The 21,383-nt window shown below is 38.6% G+C and overlaps 1 protein-coding gene and 1 pseudogene across 1 annotated transcript; both read right to left on the reverse strand.

The window, feature by feature from the left end:
• Window positions 1-11,359: 11,359 nt before the first annotated feature.
• LOC147911830 (nucleosome assembly protein 1-like 1 pseudogene) lies at window positions 11,360-11,966 on the reverse strand (annotated as a pseudogene).
• A 559-nt stretch (window positions 11,967-12,525) lies between these two features.
• On the reverse strand, window positions 12,526-13,161 carry LOC147911831 (cancer/testis antigen 47A-like). Its single transcript, XM_087426420.1, has 2 exons — window positions 12,777-13,161; window positions 12,526-12,729 (listed from the first exon to the last, which is right to left on the reverse strand). Exons 1-2 carry the CDS (start codon window positions 13,119-13,121, stop codon window positions 12,526-12,528), a joined length of 549 nt encoding a protein of 182 aa, XP_087282546.1. The 5' UTR covers window positions 13,122-13,161.
• Between the last annotated feature and the right edge of the window lie 8,222 nt (window positions 13,162-21,383).

Genomic DNA, 21,383 nt, shown 5'->3' on the forward strand with positions numbered 1-21,383 from the left:
GATAAAAGTACATAACATAACATCTGAAGAGAATAGCCATGAACATTCTTTTAAAACAAAGTAATAGCAGGAAGGTTTAAAGTCAATAAGCTGTGCACATTAAGAAGCTAGACAAAGAAGAGCAAATTAACACCAGAATTAGTGTAAAGAAAGAAATGATACAGCTAATAAGAAGAAAAATATCAGTTTTCTGCTAAGCTAACATTATTTTCTTGAGAACATAAATAAAATTCATTAAGTCTTGCTTGAATAATTAAGGAAGACAGAGAACACTAACAACATCAGGAAGGAAAGAGGGGATATTTCTACAGATTCTTTAAACACTCTAATAATAACAAGAGAACATACAAACAATTTTATGCCAATAAATTTGATAACATAAGAAATAGACAAATTCCTTGGAAAACGCAATTTTTGAAAACTAACACAAGATAGAAAATCTTAGCAGTAGTGTATCTACAAAAATTTGAATTTCTGATTTTAGAAACACGTCCTGCTTATGGTGCAGGGAAAGGGAACTAAGGCAGAGCCCAGTGGACTTTATGAGCAGAAGAGATGGAGCTGAGTATCTGAGGAAACCGAGGTGACTAGAGATTGTAGAATAGAATACTCAAGAAGAGAAATCTCCACGGAGAGAAACTCCTAGTTCTGCAGAGTCCCTTGAATAGTAAGAGTAGTAATCAGCACATGCACATGAAGAAATTACCCCAGGCTGGTGAAAAAAACGAATTGGAAGTACTAGAGTACGCTTTCCAGTGCTCACACAGGAAAAGGGATAGTGCCTGTTCCCACAAGCCAGACTGGAAAGACTTATAATTCACTGAGTATTTGGCTGAATACACAGGAAGATCTTGCCTCAGTAACAGGAAATAATTAGCTCTATATGGAATAGAGCTCCAAATCCACCATACAAAATCACAAAAGCAATACCTGAAATAATCAAATTGCTTCCAAGTAACTTAAATGTATCTCAGAGAAAACTCAAGGATATGTATGGGAATACAAAAATATCCAAGGCGCACCAAGGTAAAATTCACAACTGACATCCATTTCATTATTAATAGGCATTCAGTGGACCAGGGAAAACACAATCCATAATGACGAGAACAATCAATAAATCAAAACAGACTCAGAACTGACATTAGAAGAATTATATATAAATATTCCATAAGTTCAGTTATATAGAACTATGGAAGATATAAAAAAAGATGGAAATTGAAGATTTGGAGATGAAAACTACCATGTTTGACATGAAAAATACAATGGATTTCCAATCAAAATCCCAGCAAGTTATTTTGTGGATATCAACAAACTGATTCTAAAGTTTATAAGGAGAGGCAAAAGATCCAAAATAGCCAACACAATCTTGAGGAAGAATGAGGTCGGAAGACAGACATTACCCAACTTAGAGATTTACTATAAAGCTACAGTACTCAAGAAAGTGTGGTATTGGTGAAAGGATAGACAGATAGATCAATGGAACAAAATAGAGAGTCCGGAAATAGACCCACATAATACAGTGAACTAAACTTTGACAAAGAAGCAAAAGCAATACAATGGAGAAAAGATAGTCTTTTCAAAAAATGGTGCTGGAACAACTGAACATCCACATGCAAAAAAAAAAAATTAATCTAGATATAGACCTTTTACCCTTCACAAAAATTAACTCAATTGGATCCTAGACCTAAATGTAAAATGCAAAACTATAAAAATCCTAAAAGATTACATAGGAGAAAATCTAGGTGACAATGGGTATGGCGTTGAATTTATAGGTACAACACCAAAGGCACAAACATGAAAGAAATAATCGATAAGCTGGACTTCATCAAACTTAAAAAAAAATTCACATCAATATGTCATTAGGGAATTGCAAACTAAAAAAAACAGTAATGTGATACCACTATGCCTATATTAGAATGGCAAAAATCCAAAACCCTGACAACACTAAACACCGGTAAGAATATGAAGAAAGAGGAACTCTCATTTCTTTGCTGTGGGAATGCAAAATGGTGCAGCCACTTTGGAAGACAGTTTAGCAGTTGCTTAGAAAATTAAACATACTCTTACCATACAATCCAGAAATCTTGCTCCTTGGTATTTACCCAAAGAAGTTGAAAACTCATGTTCACATAAAAACCTACACAAGGATGCTTGTAGCAGCTTTCTTTGTAATTTCCAAAACTTGAAAGCAACAAGATGCCCTTCAGTAGGTGACTGGATAAACAAAGTGTACATGTGAGAGGACAGGGGACTCTGTAGGTTGTGCTGAATGCTGCTGTGAATCTAAAATTGCTCTAAAAAATAAAGCTTAAAGAACACAAAAACCAAACCAAAACAAATATAAACAAAAAATACACTTGATGGGACCTACGGTAGTTGAGACTTTGCAGAAGAAAAGATAGTGACTTTGAGGACACAGAAAAAAAACTATTCAAAATGAAACACAGAGAAAAATCTAAAAAATATGAAAAGAGCATCATTGATCTGTTGGAAAACCTCAAGTGGCCAAATGTATATGTAATTAGAGCTCCTGAAGAGAGGACAGAAAATAGAAATAATGACTGATATTTTTCCAAATTTGATGTAAATGATAAATCCATGAATCCAAGAAGCTCAGCAAACCCAAAGCACAAAACACATAAAGAAAATTTCAACAAGGTATATAATAATGTGATTGCTCACATTGAGTGATAAACAAAAGAATCTTAAAAGTAGCCAGGGGGCAGGGGGAACATATTACTTACAGAGGAACAAAGATACAGATGACATCAGATTTCTCATTGGAAACAATCAAGTGAGAACATTGTGTAGTAATACTTTTAAAGTACTTAAGGGAAAAAAATTTCAAACGGGCTTTTTATAGACAGCAAAAAACCTTTTAAGAGGAAGAGAATTTATCACCACAAAACCCACATTGTAAGAAATGTTAAAGGAAGTTCTTCAGGACAAAAGAAATTTAACAGATGGAAATCGAGATCTACACTAAGAATTAAAGAGCACCAGAAATGGTAATGACTTGGGTAAATATATATGTATTTTCTTATTATCTATCTTTGATTAAAAGATAATTAGCTGTTTACACAAAAATAATAACAATGTGGAGTTTATAAAATATGTGTAAATAAAATGTATGACAACAATATCATAAAGGCTAGGAGGGTAGAAATGAAAGTATACTATTTTAAGGTTCTTATATGTGACATAGTACAATATCACTTGAATGTAGACGTGATAAGTTAGAGATACATACTATAATCCCTAAAGCAACCACTATAATAACAAAACAAAGAGTTACAGCTAGAGGCAACAAAGGAGTTAAAATGGAATCATAAATATAGTCTGCAAAAAGGCAGAATAAAAGTAAAATGTATTGGAATGTATATGAATGTATTGGACAAATAGAAACCAATAGCAAGATGATAAACTTAAACCTAATCACATCAATAACTACATCAGTGTCAATGGGCTAAACACCCCAATTAAAATGCAGAGATTGTCAGATTGGATAAAAAAGCAAGACCCAGATACATGCTGCCTACAAGAAATACACTTTATATTTAAAGACACAAATAGGTTAAAAGTAAAAGAATGGAAAAATATATACCATGCTAACACTAATCAAAATAAAGCATAAATGGCTACTTTAATACCAGATGAAGATTTCAGAGCAAAGAATACTACCAGGAATAAAGAATGATATTTCATGATGATAAAGGGGCCAATTAATCAAGAGGACATTAGAATTCTAAACATTTGTGTCCCTAAAAAACAGAGCTCAACATACATGAATTGGTATTATTTCTCACTTATGTATTTGGTAGAATTCACCATTGAAACCATCTGGTCTTGGAGTTTTCTTTATGGTAAGGTTATTAATCTACTAATTAAATATCTTTTTTAAAAAATTTAACTATTAGATTTATTCTGCTAATGTTAAATTTCTTTTTTCTTTTCCTCCCCAAAGGCCCAGTGCATAATTGTATATTCTAGTTGTAAGTCCTTCTAGTTCTTCTATGTGAGCTGCTGCCACAGCATGGCTACTGACAGATGAGTGGTGTGGTTCTGTGACTGGGAACTGAACCCGGGCCACCAAAGTGGTGAGAATGCTGAACTTTAACCACTAGGTGATCAGGGCTGGCTCTAAATTTCTTTTTTCTTTAATTTAGGTAACATTGGTTTATAACATAATATAAATTTCAGATGTACATCATTATATTTTGACTTCTGTATAGACTACATCATGTTCACCACCAAAAGTCTAGTTACCTTCTGTCACCATACAAATGTGCCCTTTTACCGCTTTTGCCCTCCCCCACTCACCTCTCTCTCTGGTAACCACCAATCTGTTCTCTGTATCTATGCGTTTGTTTATTTTCCACATATGAGTGAAATCATATGGTATTTGTCTTTTGCCATCTGACTTATTTCGCTCAGCATAATGCCCTCAAGGTCCATCCAAGTTGTCACAAATGGCAAGATTTCATCTTTTTTATGGCTGGATCTTTATGGATGGATTCCATTCTTTATCCATTCATCCGTGGATGGGCACTTAGGTTGTTTCCAAGTCTTGGCTATCGTAAATAATGCTGCAATGAACATAGGGATGCATATACCTTTTCAAATTAGTGTTTTTGTGTTCTTTGGATAAATATTCAGAATTGTAATAGCTGGAACATATGGTAATTCTATTTTTAATATCTTGAGGAACCCCCATACTGTTTTCCATAGTGTCTGCAACAATTTACATTCCCACCAGCAGAGTACCAGGGTTCCCTTTCCTCCACATCCTCTTCAATACTTGTTATTTCTTGTCTTTTTCATAATAGCAATTCTGACAAGCATGAGGTGATTTCTCATTGTGGTTTTGATTTGCATTTCCCTAATAATTAGTGATGTTGAACATCTTTTCATGTGCCTCTTGGCCATCTATATATCTTCTTTGGAAAAATGTCCATTCAAATCCTCTGTCCATTTAAAAAAATTATTTTATTGAGGTCATATTGGCTTACGACATTGTGTAAATTTCAGGTGTACATTACTATATTTCAGTTTCTGTGTAGACTGCGTTGTGTTCACCACCAATAGTCTAGATTTTATCCATCAACATACATACGTGCCCCTTTACCTCTTTTGCCCTCTCCCTACCCCCTTTCATCTGGTAACCACCAATCTGTTCTCCTCTTTGTCTTTGTTTGATTATCTTCTACATATGAATGAAATAAGATGATATTTGTCTCTCTGTATCTGACCTATTTTGCTTAGCATAATACCCTGAAGGTCCATCCATGTTGTCACAAATAGCACAATTTTGTGTTTTTTATTGCTGGGTAGTATTCCATTGTATATATACACCACATCTTCTTTATCCATTCATCTGTTGAAGGGCACTTGGGTTGCTTCCACATCTTGGCTATGGTGAACAGCGCTGCGATGAACATAGGGGTATATATATCTTTTTGAATAATTTATTTCATGTTCTTTGGATAAATACCTTGTAGTGCAATAGCTGCATCATATGGTATTTCTATTTTTAAGTTTTTGAGAAATCTCCATACTGTTTTCCATAGTGCTGCACCAGATTGCAATTCCCACCAGCAGTGTATGAGGGTTCCCTTTGCTCCATATCCTCTCCAACACTTGCTGTTTCTTTTCTTGTTAATTATAGCCATTCTGATGGTGTGAGATGATATCTCATTGTAGTTTTGATTTCTATTTCCCTAATAATTAGTGATGTTGAACATCTTTTCATGTGCCTGTTGGCCATCTGTATATCTTCTTTGGAAAAAAATGTCTGTTCATTTCCTCTGCCCATTTTTTGATTGGCTTGTTCATTTTTTGTTGTTGACTTGTATGAATTCTTTATATATTTTGGAAATTAACTCCTTGTTGGATATACAACTTGCAAATATTTTCTCCCAGTTGGTCGGTCGTCTTTTCATTTTGTTGATGGTTTCCTTTGCTGTGCAGGAGCTTTTTAGTCTGATGTAGTCCCATTTGTTTATTTTTTCTTTTGTTTCCCTTGCCTGAATAGACATGGTATTTGAAAAGATACTACCAAGCCCGATGTCAAAGTGCATAGTACCTATGTTTTCTTCTATAAGTTTTATGGTTTCAGGTCTTACATTAAAGCATTTAATCCACTTTGAGTTAATTTTTGTGTATGATGTAAGATAATGGTCTACTTTCATTCTTTTGCACGTGGCTGTCCAGTTTTCCCAACACCATTTATTGAAGAGACTTTCCCTTCTCCACTGTATGTTCTTGGCTCCTTTATTGAAGATTAGTTGTCCACAGATGTGTGGTTTCATTTCTGGGCTTTCAATTCTGTTCCATTGATCTATGTGTCTGTTTTTCTGCAAGTACCATGCTATTTTGATTACTATAACTTTGTAGTATATTTTGAATTTAGGGAGTGTGATATCTCCAACTTTGTTCTTTTTTCTCAGGATTGTTTTGGTTATTCGGGGTCTTTTGTTGTTCCATATCGATTTTGGGATTCCTTGTTCTATTTCTGTGAAGAATGTAATTGGGATTCTGATAAAGACTCCATTGAATCTATAGATTGCTTTAGGTAATATGGATATTTTAACTATATTTATTCTTCCAATCCATGAGCATGGAATATCTTTCCATTTCCTTATGTCTTCTTCAATTTCTTTCAATAATATCTTATAGTTTTCAGTGTTAGGTCTTTCACCTCCTTGGTTAAATTTATTCCTAGGTATTTTCTTCTTTTGGTTGCGATTGTAAATGGGGTTGTATCCTTGATTTCTCTTTCTGCTAGTTTGCTATTAGTGTATAGAAATGCTACTGATTTTTGTATGTTGAGTTTGTAACCTGCAACTTTACTGTATTCATTTATTGTTTCAAATAGTTTTTTTGGTGGATTCTTTAGGGTTTTCTATACACAGAATCAATCATATCATCCACAAAGAGTGACAGTTTTACTTCTTCCCTTCCAATTTGGATCCATTTTATTTCTTTTTAGTGTCTAATTGCCCTGGCTAAAACTTCCAGTATTTGTTGAATAAGAGTGGACAGAGTGGGCATCCTTGTCCTGTTCTCAGAGGAATGGCTTTCAGTTTTTCAACACTGAGTATGATGTTGGTTGTGGGCTTGTCATATATGTCCTTTATTATGTTGAGGTTCTTCTCGGCCCATTTTTTAATCAGATTGTTTGCTTATTGGATATATTATTTGCAAATATCTTCTCCTAACTGATAGATTGTCTTTTCATTTTGTTGGTTTCCCTTGCCATATGGAAGCATTTTAGTTTTATGCAGTCCAATTTGTTGATTTTTTCTTTTGTTTCCCTTGCCTGAGGACAAAAGTCCTCTTTTCAAAACCTTCTCCCCAGGGCCAAGTGCATTAGTTTTCCATTGTTAAAAAAGAAAACCAAATTACCACAAAAATGATATAAGGATCAAACTATAGTAACATATCAGAATGTAATCAAGGGAGTGACATCCCATCACTGTTTCCATATTCTAATGGTTACAAGAAAGTCACAGGTCCAGCCCAACTCAAGGAGAGGGTAAATACGAAAGTATGAATAACAAAAAGGTTCAGGTCACTTAGAGGCTATGCATAATACCTGGACTCCTCAAGCTGTGTTCCAGTGATGTGAGGAGAGGGAAGGCCACAACCCAGGCCACTGGTACACATCCCAGGACCCAGTCTTCAGCCTCCTTGCCGTCTGTACTCACTCTGAGCTCCATTCCTTGCCTCAGGAGACCTCATGTACATATACAAGGATACTTAAGCCCACTTGTCCCCTATTCCTTGAATACAGCCACTACCACTTGGTCACCTCCGAGTCCTGGAAGTATAACACTGGCATTGCTAGTCAACCCTCAGAAGCAGAGATCCATTGAATAGGAGCATGCAGGCCTCTTGGCACTTGGGCCTTGGGGCCACTCGTGCAGCAAATTCAGGGCCCCAGATACATGGAACATGGTTGGGGGCAGGTAGTGTGGGTTCTGAGCATGCACCTCTCCTTGCTCCCATACAATGGACCCTTAGCCATTTGCAGAGAAGTGAGGCTGGAAGAAGTTGAGAGTGGAGCATCTAAAGTGTGGGGCTCATGAGAAGCCCCTCTAGCCTGGGTCTCAGAGCAGTGCTATGATCAAGAACTGGTTCAGCACAGGTACTGTGATAGCCAGCCTCCAAGCGCACCCCAGTGATTCCTGCCTCCTGGTGTTCATGTTCTGGTGTAGTGCCCTACCTCATTTCACAGAGGTAACCTATGGGACAAAGCATTTGTCATGAAGCAACAGAAAACTAAAACAGATGTTGGCACTAAGAGTAGGGTGCTGTGGTAACAAAACAGGATAGAGATATAAATAAAACCCTTTGAAATAGGCGAGAGAGATAAGAAAACCCTTTAAGATCCCAATCATTTAGAAGCTCACATCACAGGGGGTGGGGGAGATAGACACATATGTAAACAATGTGAAAATATATTAGGATATGATATGTGCTACCATGGAATATGAACAAAGGAGGCATTAATGAGACCTAGAGAGCACCTAGGCAGCCTTACCTAACTGCAAAAAGGAGGTCTACACTCAAACCCCTGGCCTTTACCCTTCTCTGATCCTCTACTCTGGTGAACTAAGACTTCATTTTCTTTAAATAGCTTCCAGATATTAGGACCATTTTCTCCCGTTCCTTTTAAGATTTTTTGTCATTTTTTATTAGAAAATATTTCCAACCTACATAATAATCTATAGTATAGAGAATAATATGTCCATGTACCCACTACCCCACTTAAGAAATACATTTCAAATACAATTGAAGCCCTCTGTGTATGTGTATGTGTTAAATTGCATCCTTCAAAAAGAAATTTCCAAGTCTTAATCCCCAGTGCCTATAAATGTGATCTTATTTGGAAACAGGGTCTTTGTAGATGTAACTAGACTAAGGAACTCAAGATGAAAATCATCCTGGATTTAGGGTGAGCCTAAAACAAATGACTAATGTAATTATAAGAGAAAGAAGAGGGAGAATTGAGACATAAAGACACAGGGAAGGTCAAATGAAAATGGAGGCAGAGACTGGGAAGTCCTTAGAAAGACTGAGGACTTTCAGGAGCCACCCAAAACTGGAAGAGGCAAGGAGGATTCTCCCCTAGACCTTTGGAGGGTGTGTGTCTGTGTCGTCAACCTGATTTCAGACTTCTGAAATCAGGACTCCAGAACTGCCAGAATCAGCCTCCAGAACTGTGAGGGTATAAATTTCTGTTGTTTTAAGCCACTCACTTTGTGGTAATTTGTTATGACAGCGGTAGAAAACTAAGAAGGCCCCTCCCCAATTGAATTCTCCTCTATCCTCCACAAGACATAACCACTATCCTAAATAAGCTCTTTATCATTTCCTTACATGCCTTTCTACATATGAATGCATCACTCCAATGCACGCCTTTTACTACATACATATGTATCCATTATCAATAAATGATTGTTCTGCATGTTTTTAAAATTCATATACACGGTGTCATATTGTTTGTACCCTTTTGGAACGAGCTTGTTCCCTTGCGCATTTTTTCCACTGCCACCACCCAATGTTTGCCCCTCCAGGAAGTCTTTCTCTGTGTCCCAGGCCCTTGAGAATTTTAGTCTCATCCCCAGTCCAGTCCTTACTTTCTTGTTCAGTTTACTGGAAACAGTCCCAAGTCACTGAATTAACGCTGGTCTTACCATAAGAAAAGCTCAGTCCCTTACAAACACCCCCCCATCACTGCTCTAAACCTGTGGTGCTCAAACTTTAGTGTGCTTCATAATCACCTGAAGGACATGTAAAACTGATTGCTGGCCCACCTTCAGAGTTTCTAATTCAGTAGATCTGGAGTGGGGACTGAGAATTTGCATTTCTAACAAGTTCCCAGGTGATGCAATGCTACTGGTTCACCTCAGCCCAGTTCCAGCCCAGCACCATCTGGTCTCAAGGTAAGCTAGGTCATCCATCAGGTTACTTCAAAAAAAGTGCTGTGGGGCTAGACCTCCATCCCTCTTCAAATAAATCGTTTATAATTTAATATTTTAATTAATTGGAGGATGCAATAAAAGAACTTAAAACAGGCTTACCAAATGGTTGAACGTGATTCCTTTCAATAATAGTAAGGTGGGCCATAACAAAAAGATACAAAGATAGATTTGAGTCAGTGTTATTTATCTAAAAAATCTGCAGCTTATATATTTCAAACAAACTTTTATTTTTAATCTGAACAAATGCTGTCAGATATGTGTGAAAGAGGTAAAAAAATGTCAGATATCAGTGGATGTCACTTGTTGCGTGGTGAACTTTAGAACAAAACCAGTGTTGATAAAATTCCATTGGACTACTGAAAATCAGAAAATCTGGAGTCTGTGAAGAACAAATTCATTGTTTCTTCCTTCATCCATGTCTTTCTATTCCTTTGAACTGTAGATGAAATAAGAGACAATTAACAATTAAACATCATTAACATACATGAGTGACCTTCTAAATCTAGGAATAGTCAATCCTATGTATGTCTGCCATAATAGGAGAAATCATGTTTTCCTCCTGTAACCCAGATCCTTTGGTATCAGGGTACACTTGCATAATGTGATGTCAATTCTCTGATCACATCAACCTCAACTCCCATTTGTCAAACACCAAAAATGCTTGTTTTGTTTTGAGTAACCATTCTGGTATTTATGCATTTCTCTCCATTTTAAAAGTCTGTGTTCTAGCCATAAACTACATTCTCTTAACCTCCCAGACCCTCAGTTTCCATATCTGTAAAAGGAAAAAGAAAAAGGACAGATAAGTCATAGATTGACTTTATCAGTTTGGTGAGAAATAATCTTCTTATGACTAATTTTCTTTTCTTTTAACTGTCATATGAAATACAAAAATTTCCAACTGAATGAATAGTTAGGTATTAATCATTAAAGGTAGTCCTAATTAAAATTCTTATACCTTTGTAAGTAGTCAGATTCTCAAAAGAATCCTCTCCTAGTTAGTCGAAGGGACTGTATTACTATAACTAAATGATGAAGGCCAAGCTAGTATTCATTCAAGTTGCTTTTTCCCCTTGTTCTGGTAACGATGTTCTAAACAATACTGGTCTCTGTTACCAAGGCTGATAAATTTCCCACCTGTAGAAGTCTTACAATTACAGCTCAAAGGACTGTAGCTGTGAACGAAGTACACTTCAGAATATGCTACATTCTATACCGATATACAAGTACATTATTAACATTAAACTAGCTTGTAGAACTAAATTTTTCAAAATTTTTTGTTATTTATTATATTGAGAAAATTTAAAAACATAACTCATGTATATTAGGAATGGCTGGACGATACGCAAAGCTATATAGATATAGATGGCTTCTCAGAGACTGCGATCTTCTGGATCCAGATCTTTTTCAGGTCCTTTTTCTCGTTCTTCATTTCTGACCCCTTCCACTTTCTTCTCCTCACCTTCAGTTTCTTGGGCCTTGTCACCAGTTTTCATACTGATATTCACTCACTTCATTAGGGAAGAATAATACAGACTTTGGGACCAGAACTTCATTGAAAAAATAGCCCAATTTATAATCAGCAGCGACATCCAGTACTCTACTCTCAGGAGAATCAGGAGGATAGAAGTGGGAGAAGAAAGAATATCTGGGTAACTTCCTAGTGTTTGATAAAACACGTCCAAGGTCCTCACATTTCTGCAGCTTGATAGTTTTCACAGTGATGTTTTCCCCCTCTTTCCAGTAGATCCCCCACCCTGTGCTGCTGAAATTATACCTGGCCCTTTGGGAAAAAAGGGATCAGAACGATCTGGGTCTGATTGCTTTCTGTATGTTTTTGTCAGAACTTCGTGGAAAAAAGTGTTCATTTGACTTAAAGACAAATTCTATAGAGTAGGTCATTGGTTCTTCAACCCCTGAAAACTTAATTTTTACATCTTTCGGGTGCTCTAGTACAAGTTCACCATTTTCTTGGATCATCTGGCCACGAATATTTACATTTTTAAAAGCCATCAACCAAAAGTGAGGTATGCCGTTTGTTTGCCCCTTTCCTTCAGGCTCTCTTGCCATTTCCTCCCAAGCTCCTTCCAGAACACCTGTTTCCCACTGACATTCACCTTCTGTGGGCTCATGAACTGCACTGATGATCTCAGATCTCTAAGCAAACAAAGGTTGGTAGAAGGCAGCATACCTTTTCTCAAGATCGTGAAGGCCTTTACAGAATTGGGCTTCTACTTATGTGTGTTCTGCCTGAAGTATTTTGAGCGCTTTGACCCTCCTTTTAACTGCTAAAGGCAAGGCTAACCGCTGAGCACGGCCTGCCTTTGAGCAGGATGCACCAACAGGGGCTACAAGTCCTGAAGACTTTGCTGCCACTTGCCAGCTTCAGTCCCCTCGGTTGCTCAGGCCCCCACTCATAGAATACACGTGCATCAGTCAAGGGGCATGGCCTCCTCTGGTTCCTCTGCCTTCTGGCAAGCAGGCCCCTCCGCAGTTTCCTCGGGCCCCTGGGGGGAGGTTCCCCTGCCAGGTACTCAGCCTACAAGGTCTCCACTCCCCCCGCCAGCTTTTCGCCCTCCCCAGGCGCGGGTCCCGCTCCCAGATTCTCGGGCCCCTGGGGACCACGCCTCATCACCACACGGCCTGCATGAGGCCGAACCAAGACATGGTCATTACTACGAATACGGTGTAGAAGGGAACGGACCAGATCCCAGAACAGAAACCGAAACCCCGCCATGGGGGCCTCACGGGCCCCTACGACAACCTTCGCGCCCACCTCCCGCGCCGTACCTCCTCAGCGTGGTCTCCCGGTTCATCCTCATCTTCCTCCTCCTCGCCTTCGTAGTCCTGGTCCTCTTCCTCCTCCTGTCCCGCCTCCATGTCCTCCTCCTGCTCTGCTGACCAGATGTCTCCATCCTCCTCGACTGTGGGCTGGGCGGCCTCTTCCCCACCCTCTATCTCCTGCAGGGCTCGTGTGACCGTCTGGGAAACCAGAAAGGCTGCGACACTCACAATTGCATCTGACCCTTCTGCAGGAACCACCGGGACCCCGACGAGTCTGGGGTCGCAGTCCTCCCCGCCGTCAGCTCGGTCCTGGCCGCCTTGGGCCGGATCTCGCTCTTCTGGGGCAGACATGGCAGAAGGGACACCCTGGTCTGTGCCTGGACCTGAGCAGCGATCGGGTTGCCGCAAGGACTGCGGCGAAGATGGCGGCCGCTGAGGGGACTGCCTCTGAGGGGAGGCTGTTGGCAGCGGGGCCTGCTGGGAAGGGGGCGGTGGGGGCAGCAGAGAAAATGGCGACAGTGAGGACACAGTCTTCAAAAGTGCCTGTGAAGGCCGCGCGACAGGAAGGGCAGGAGGGCGGCCAGAGGAGCAGCCCACCAAGACTGTCCCTGAGGTGGCCGTTGACAAGGCGGGAAAGAATCCAGTGGGCCAGTGACGGGAGGCGGAGCTTGGACGGGTCAACAAAGGGCCAGTTCAGTCACCGCGAGCTCTAAGCTCATTTGCTGAGAGGCGAGGATTGACATGTCCAGGGTCCAATGAGTGATCAAAGCCTTCAACTTTTCTTGAGGCCTATGATCCTGGGTTACCCTTTAAGCCCACACAAGTCCCGTCTTTTTAATTCTACCACTGCAAGCAAAACTACAGTGTCCCTATATGGCAGTGCCCTGTGGTATGCAAACTAGTTTGTTCCCCAGTTTCCACCTTGGGACAGCTCATGCCAGTAGAGACACCATTATGTAAGGAAAAAAAGGAGATGTATAGATCAAATATCAGCAATGGTTGAAATCTCCCATGAGAGAGAGAGAGAATTTGAATGTTTTAATGTTATATAAAAAAACATACAAAGTTGAAATGGATGCAGTGAGAATGGAGAGTGAAAGAAGTATTAAAAATTGGAGCTGGAAGGTGTTTCATGAATGGTACCCACTTCCCTTCAAGCCTCCAAAGAATGACTAAAGAAAGAGAGAGACTTCTTTTAAAGGACTGGGCTAAGCACGTACTATGGACTGAATTGTATGACCCCAAAATCCATATGTTGAAGCCCTTACCCACAGTGTTATGGTATTTGGAGATGGTGGTCTTTGGTAGGTAATTAGGCTTTGATGAGGTCATGAGGGTGCGGTCCACATGGTGGGATTAGTGCCCCTATAAGAAAAGACCAGAAAGCTTGCTCTTCATCCCCTCCCCTCCAACCACCCCCATGTGAAGACACAGAAAGAAAGTGGCTGTCTCCAAGCCAAGATGAGAGCCCTCACCAAGAACTGGTCCTGCTGATACCCTGACCTTGGACTTCCCAGTCTCTAGAACTGTGAGAAATAAATGTCTATTATTTAAGCCACCAAGTCTATGGCATTTTGTTATGGCAATCTGAGCAGACTAATACAACATGGCAGACATTAAAAGGACAGACTTCTCAGTCTACAGTCCAAGACTTTTTGTTGCACTGAGCCCCACTTAGCCAAGACCTCAAGTGTAATGAATTCTTAAAATTAAGAAGAAATCAACACCGATTTTATGCTAATTCCATTTGCTATTGTCACCAGGCTGATCTTCCTCAGCAAAAACTGTACATGGAAGAATGTCACAGAGGTTTAGTGAAAGAAACCAGACAAAATGGTACGTGTTGTACGATTTCTTTTATATGAAGTTCAAACTCACCTCTGGAGAGGTGATTACTGATTGGAAATAGGCAAAAGAAAAGTTTTTGGGATGTGAAAACTGTTCTATGCCTAAATCTAAGTTATAGTTATAGTGGGGTATGTGAAATGACATTGAGCTGTACATTTAGTATTTGTAATTTTAGCCTACGAAAAGCGGACCTCAAATAAACAAAAAGAAAAACTGCTGACTTTATTTTTTAATTTTTTTCTTTTATTGAGGTAACATTGGTTTATAACTATATAAATTTCAGGTGTACATCATTATATTTCGATTACTGTGTAGATTACATCATGTTCACCACCCAAAGACTAGTTACCATCCATCACCATACACATGTGCCTAATCACCCCTTTCACCCTCCTCCCTTCCCTCTTCCCCTCTGGTAACTGCCACCTCAATTTCTGTCTCTATGTGTTTGTTTATGGTTGCTTTTACTTTCTATTTATGAGTGAGATCACAGGGTATTTGACTTGGTCCCTTTGACTTATTTCGCTTAGCATAATACCCTCAAGGTCCATCCGTGTTGTGGCAAATGGCAAGATTTCATCTTTCTTATGGCTGAGTAGTATTCCATTGTGTATATATACCTCATCTTCTTTATCCATTCATCCCTTTATGGGCACCTAGGTTGCTTCCAAGTCTTGGCTATTGTGAATAATGCCACAATGAACATAGGGATGCATATATCTTTATGCATTCGTGTTTTCATGTTCTTTGGATAAATACCCAGCAGTGGAATAGCTGGATCGTATGGTAGTTCTATTCTTAATTTTTTGAGGAACCTCTATATACTGTTTTCTATAGTGGCTGCACCAGTTAGCACTCCCACCAGCAGTATATGAGAGTTCCCTTTTCTCCACATCCTCTTCAACACTTGTTATTTCTTGTCGTGTAAATTATAGCCATTCCGATGGGTGTAAGTTGAGATCTCATTGCAGGTTTGATTTGCATTTTCCTAATAATTAGTGATGTTGAACATTTTTTCATGTGCTTGTTGGCCACCTGTATATTTTCTTTGGAGAAGTGTCTGTTCAGATCTTTTGCCCATTTTTTTTTATTGATGTTTTAATGGTTTCTAACATTGTGAAATTTTGGGTTGTACATTTTTGTTTGTCCATCACCACATATATGACTCCCTTCACCCCTTGTGCCCACCCCCCCACCCCCACTGCCCTGGTAACCACAGTCCAGTTTTCTCTGTCCATGTGTTGGTTTATATTCCACATATGAGTGAGATCATACAGTGTTTGTCTTTCTCTTTCTGGCTTATTTCACTTAACATAATACGCTCCAGGCCCATCCATGTTGTTGCAAATGGGACGATTTTGTCTTTTTTTATGGCTGAGTAGTATTCCATTGTATATATATACCACATTTTGTTAATCCAATCGTCAGTCGAGGGACACCTAGGTTGCTTCCACTTCTTGGCTATGGTGAATAATGCTGCAATGAACATAGGGGTGCATAGGCCTCTTTGGATTGTTGATTTCAGGTGCGTTGGATAGATTCCCAGTAGTGGGATGGCTGGATCATAGGGCATCTCTATTTTTAATTCTTTGAGGAATCTCCATACCGTTTTCCATAGAGGCTGCACCAATTTGCATTCCCACCAGCTGTGTATGAGAGTTCCTGTTTCTCCACATCCTCTCCAACATTTGTTGTTTTTTGTCTTGATGATTATAGCCATTCTAACAGGCGTGAGGTGGTATCTTAGTGTTGTTTTGATTTGCATTTCCCTGATGATTAGTGATGTTGAACATCTTTTCATGTGCCTATTGGCCATCTGTATATCTTCCTTGGAGAAGTGTCTGTTCATTTCCTCTGCCCATTTTTTGATCGGGTTGTTTGTTTTTTTGTTGTTCAATTGTGTGACTTCTTTATATATTATGGAGATCAACCCCTTGTCAGATGTATGTTTTGCAAATATTCTCTCCCAGCTGGTTGGTTGTTTGTTCATCTTGATTCTGGTTTCATTTGTCTTATAAAAGCTCTTTAATCTGATAAAGTCCCACTTGTTTATTTTTTCTTTAGTTTCCCTAGTCTGGGTAGGCATGTCATGTGAAAAGATTCCTTTAAAACCAATGTCAAATAGTGTGTTGCCTATATTTTCTTCTATGAGTTTTATAGTTTCAGGTCTCACCTTCAGGTCTTTGATCCATTTTGAGTTAATTTTTGTGAATGGCGATAGCACATAGTCCACTTTCATTCTTTTGCATGTGGCTGTCCAGTTTTCCCAACACCATTTATTGAAGAGACTTTCCTTTCTCCATTGCATGTTCTTAGCACCTTTGTCGAAAATTAGCTGTCTGTATATGTGTGGTTTTATTTCTGGGCTTTCAATTCTGTTCCATTGATCTGTGTGTCTGTTTTTGTACCAGTACCATGCTGTTTTGATTAGTATTGCTTTGTATTATGTTTTGAAGTCAGGGATTGTGATGCCTCCTGCTTTGTTCTTTTTCTTTAGGATTTCTTTAGCTATTCGGGGTCTTTTGTTGCCCCATATAAATTTTAGTATACTTTTTTCTATTTCTGTGAAGAATGTCATTGGGATTCTGATTGGGATTGCATTGAATCTGTAGATTGCTTTAGGTAATATAGACATTTTAACTATGTTTATTCTTCCAAGCCACGTGCATGGGATATCTTTCCATTTCTTTATGTCATCATGGATTTCCCTCAATAATGTCTTGTAGTTCTCATTGTATAGGTCCTTCACCTCCTTGGTAAGATTTATTCCTAGGTATTTTATTCTTTTTGATGCAATTGTAAATGGTATTATCTTTTTGAGCTCTCTTTCTGTTAGTTCATTATTAGCATATAGAAATGCAACTGATTTTTGTAGATTTATTTTGTACCCTGCAACTTTGCTGTAGTTGTTGATTGTTTCTAATAGTTTTCCAACAGATTCTTTAGGGTTTTCTATATATACAATCATGTTATCTGCAAATAGTGAGAGTTTCACTTCTTCCTTACCTATTTGGATTCCTTTTATTCCTTTTTCTTGCCTAATTGCTCTGGCCAAAACCTCCAGTACTATGTTGAACAAGAGTGGTGAGAGTGGGCAGCCCTGCCTCGTTCCTGTTCTCAGAGGAATGGCTTTCAGTCTTTCCCCGTTGAGTATGATGTTAGCTGTGGGTTTGTCATATATGGCCTTTATTATGTTGAGGTACTTTCCTTCTATTCCCATTTTATTGAGAGTTTTTATCATAAGTGGATGTTGTATCTTGTCAAATGCCTTCTCTGCGTCTATTGAGATGATCATGTGGTTTTTATTCTTTGTTTTGTTGATGTGATCTATCACGTTGATTGATTTGCGTATGTTGAACCATCCCTGCGTCCCTGGTATAAATCCCACTTGATCATGGTGTATGATCTTTTTAATGTATTGTTGTATTCGGTTTGCCAATATTTTGTTGAGTATTTTTGCATCAATGTTCATCAGCGATATTGGCCTGTAATTTTCTTTCTTTGTATTGTCTTTGTCTGGTTTTGGTATGAGGGTGATGTTGGCCTCATAGAATGATTTAGGAAGTGTTCCATCTTCCTCTATTTTTTGGAATTGTTTCAGAAGGATGGGTATTAACTCTTCTTTGAATGTTTGGTAAAATTCACTGGAGAAGCCATCTGGTCCTGGACTTTTATTTTTTGGGAGGTTTTTGATTACTATTTCAATCTCTTTACTTGTTATTGGTCTATTCAGATTCTCCATTTCTTCTTGGTTCAATTTTGGGAGGTTGTATAAGTCTAAGAATTTATCCATTTCTTCTAGATTGTCCAATTTGTTGGCATATAATTTCTCATTATTCTCTTATAATCCTCTGTATTTCCATGGTATCCGTTGTAATTTCTCCTCTTTCATTTCTAATTTTATTTACTTGAGCCTTTTCTCTTTTTTCTTAGTAAGCCTGGCTAAGGGTTTGTCTATTTTGTTTATCTTCTCGAAGAACCAACTCTTTGTTTCATTAATCCTTTCTACTGTTTTTTTGGTCTCAATATCATTTATTTCTGCTCTGATTTTTATTATTTCTCTCCTTCTGCTGGCTTTGGGCTTTGTTTGTTCTTCTTTTTCTAGTTCTGTTAGGTGTAATTTAAGGTTGCCTATTAGGGCTTTTTCTTGTTTGTTAAGGTAGGCTTGTATCGCTATGAGTTTCCCTCTCAGGACCGCTTTTGCTGCATCCCATATGGTTTGATATGGCATGTTATCATTTTCGTTTGTTTCCAGATAGTTTTTGATTTCTCCTTTAATTTCATCAATGATCCATTGGTTGTTCAGTAGCATGTTGTTTAATCTCCACATTTTTGTCACTTTCCCAGTTTTTTTTTTCATGGTTCATTTCCAGTTTCATAGCCTTATGGTCTGAAAAGATGCTTGTTATGATTTCAATCTTCTAAATTTATTGAGGCTTGCTTTGTTTCCCAACATATGGTCTATCCTAGAGAATGTTCCATGTGCGCTTGAGAAGAATGTGTAGTCAGCTGTTTTTGGATGGAGTGCTCTGTATATGTCTACTAGGTCCATCTCGTCCAGTTTTTCATTTAAGTCTAATATTTCTTTATTAACTTTTTGTCTGGATGATCTATCCATTGCTGTAAGTGGGATGTTAAGATCCCCTAATATTATTGTGTTGTTGTTGATTTCTCCTTTTAGGTTTGTTAATAGTTGCTTTATGTACATTGGTGCTCCTATATTGGGTGCATATATATTTATAAGTGATATGTCTTCTTGATGTAGTGTCCCTTTTATCATTATATATTTCCCTTCTTTGTCTTTCTTAACCTGTTTTATCTTGAAGTCTACTTTGTCTGATATGAGTATGGCAACACCTGCTTTCTTTTGTTTGCCATTAGCTTGGAGTATTGTCTTCCATCCTTTCACTCTGAGCCTGTGCTTGTCTTTAGTGCTAAGATGTGTTTCCTGAAGGCAGCATATTGTTGGGTCTTGCTTTTTAATCCATCCTGCCACTCTGTATCTTTTGATTGGAGAGTTCAATCCATTTACATTTAGGGTAATTATTGATATATGAGGGCTTAATGTTGCTGTTTTGTCACTTATTTTCTGGTTCTTTTGCATTTCCTTTGTTTCTTGTCCCATTTGTTTTGGACTGTCAATTCAGTTTGGTTGTTCTGTCTTATGATTCTTCTAGTTTTCTCTTTGTTTATCATATGTGGTTTTGCTTTGATTATTTGTTTAGTGGTTACCTTGAGGTTTGGGCAAAAAATCTTGTGTATGAGATAGTCCATTATCTGATAGCCTCCTATTTCCTTATACTAAGTCAATTCAGTCACTTTCCTCTTCCCCTTCTAAGTAGCTCTTGTTATACCTTATTCTATCTTGTGTTGTGGCTGTGTGTTTACAGTGATGAGGTTAAATTTATTTTTGGTGAATTTCTTCCTTTGATCTTTGAGTTTAGTATTTAAGTGGTTGCTAACCTATTCCGGTAAAGATCTACTATTTTTCTGAGTTTGTCTACCTACTTTTCTCCTTCCTCCAAGCTTTGTGTTCCCTTTCTCTTCTTTTTTTCAGGCTTGAGGGCCTTCTTGAGTATTTCTTGTAGTGGGGGTCTCGTGGCCATGAACTCCCTTAGCTTTTGTTTATCTGGGAGAGTTACTATTTCTCCATCATATTTGAAGGATATTTTTGCTGGATAGAGTATTCTTGGCTGAAAGTTTTTGTCTTTCAGTATTTTGAATATATCACTCCAGTCTCTTCTAGCCTGAAAAGTTTCTGTTGAGAAATCTGCTGAGAGCCCGATGGGAGTTCCTTTGTACGTTATTTTTTGTTTTTGTCTAGCTGCCCTTATTATTGTTTCTTTGTCGTTGACCCTGGCTAGCCTTACCACTAGGTGTCGTGGTGAAGGCCTTTGTCTGTTAATATATATAGGTGTCCTGTTGGCTTCGCTTACTGGTATTTCCTGCTCCTTCCCCAGATTTGGGAAATTCTAAGCTATTATTTCCTTGAATAGGCTCTCTGTTCCTCTTTCCCTCTCCTCTCCCTCAGGAATACCTATAATTCTTATGTTACATTTTCTAATAGAGTCAGATATTTCTCGGAGTCTTTCTTCATTTCTTTTTAGTCTTAGTTCTCTCTCCTCTTCCATCTGGAGTATATCGTATTCCTATCCTCTAAAGTACTAATTCTTTCCTCCATATTGTCAGCTCTGTTCTTTAAAGATTCCAGATTCTCCTTTATCTCCTCCATTGTGTTCTTCATCTCCATCAGCACTGATTGGTTTTTCTTTATGATTTCAATCTCTTTTGTGAAGAAACTCCTAATCTCATTGAATTGTTTGTCTGTGTTGTCTCGTATTTCGTTGAGTGTTTTTATGATAGCTATTTTGAAATCTCTGTCATTTAGTTTATGGATTTCTGTGTCTTTGGGGTTGATTTCTGGGTGCTTGTCATTTTGTTTCTGGTCTGGTGATTTCATATATTTTTGCATTGTGGTTCCTGTGTTGGTTTTGTTTTTCCTCATCCTGGAAGTCTCTGGTTGCAATTTCCACCTGCCGCCACTGTCTGGTGGTACAGGGCTGTGTAGTCTAAGCCCCCTGCGCTCTGCCCCGGTTTTTCTGCTGCGATCCGCAGTTTTGTTTTTTTTTTCCCCACTGCGATCCACGGGTCCAGTCGTTTGATCAGGTCTGCCTCGGATCGCTAGGTCTGGTCTGGTCGAGCTGCAGAGTCCGGGTTGCGGGGAGGGGGGAGCTCTCTCTTTTGCCCTCTGGGTCCCTGACGTGG

The sequence above is a fragment of the Ceratotherium simum genome, chromosome X (assembly GCF_057802395.1).
Source record: "Ceratotherium simum simum isolate JZ-2026a chromosome X, ASM5780239v1, whole genome shotgun sequence".
NCBI classification, from domain to species: Eukaryota; Metazoa; Chordata; class Mammalia; order Perissodactyla; family Rhinocerotidae; genus Ceratotherium; species Ceratotherium simum.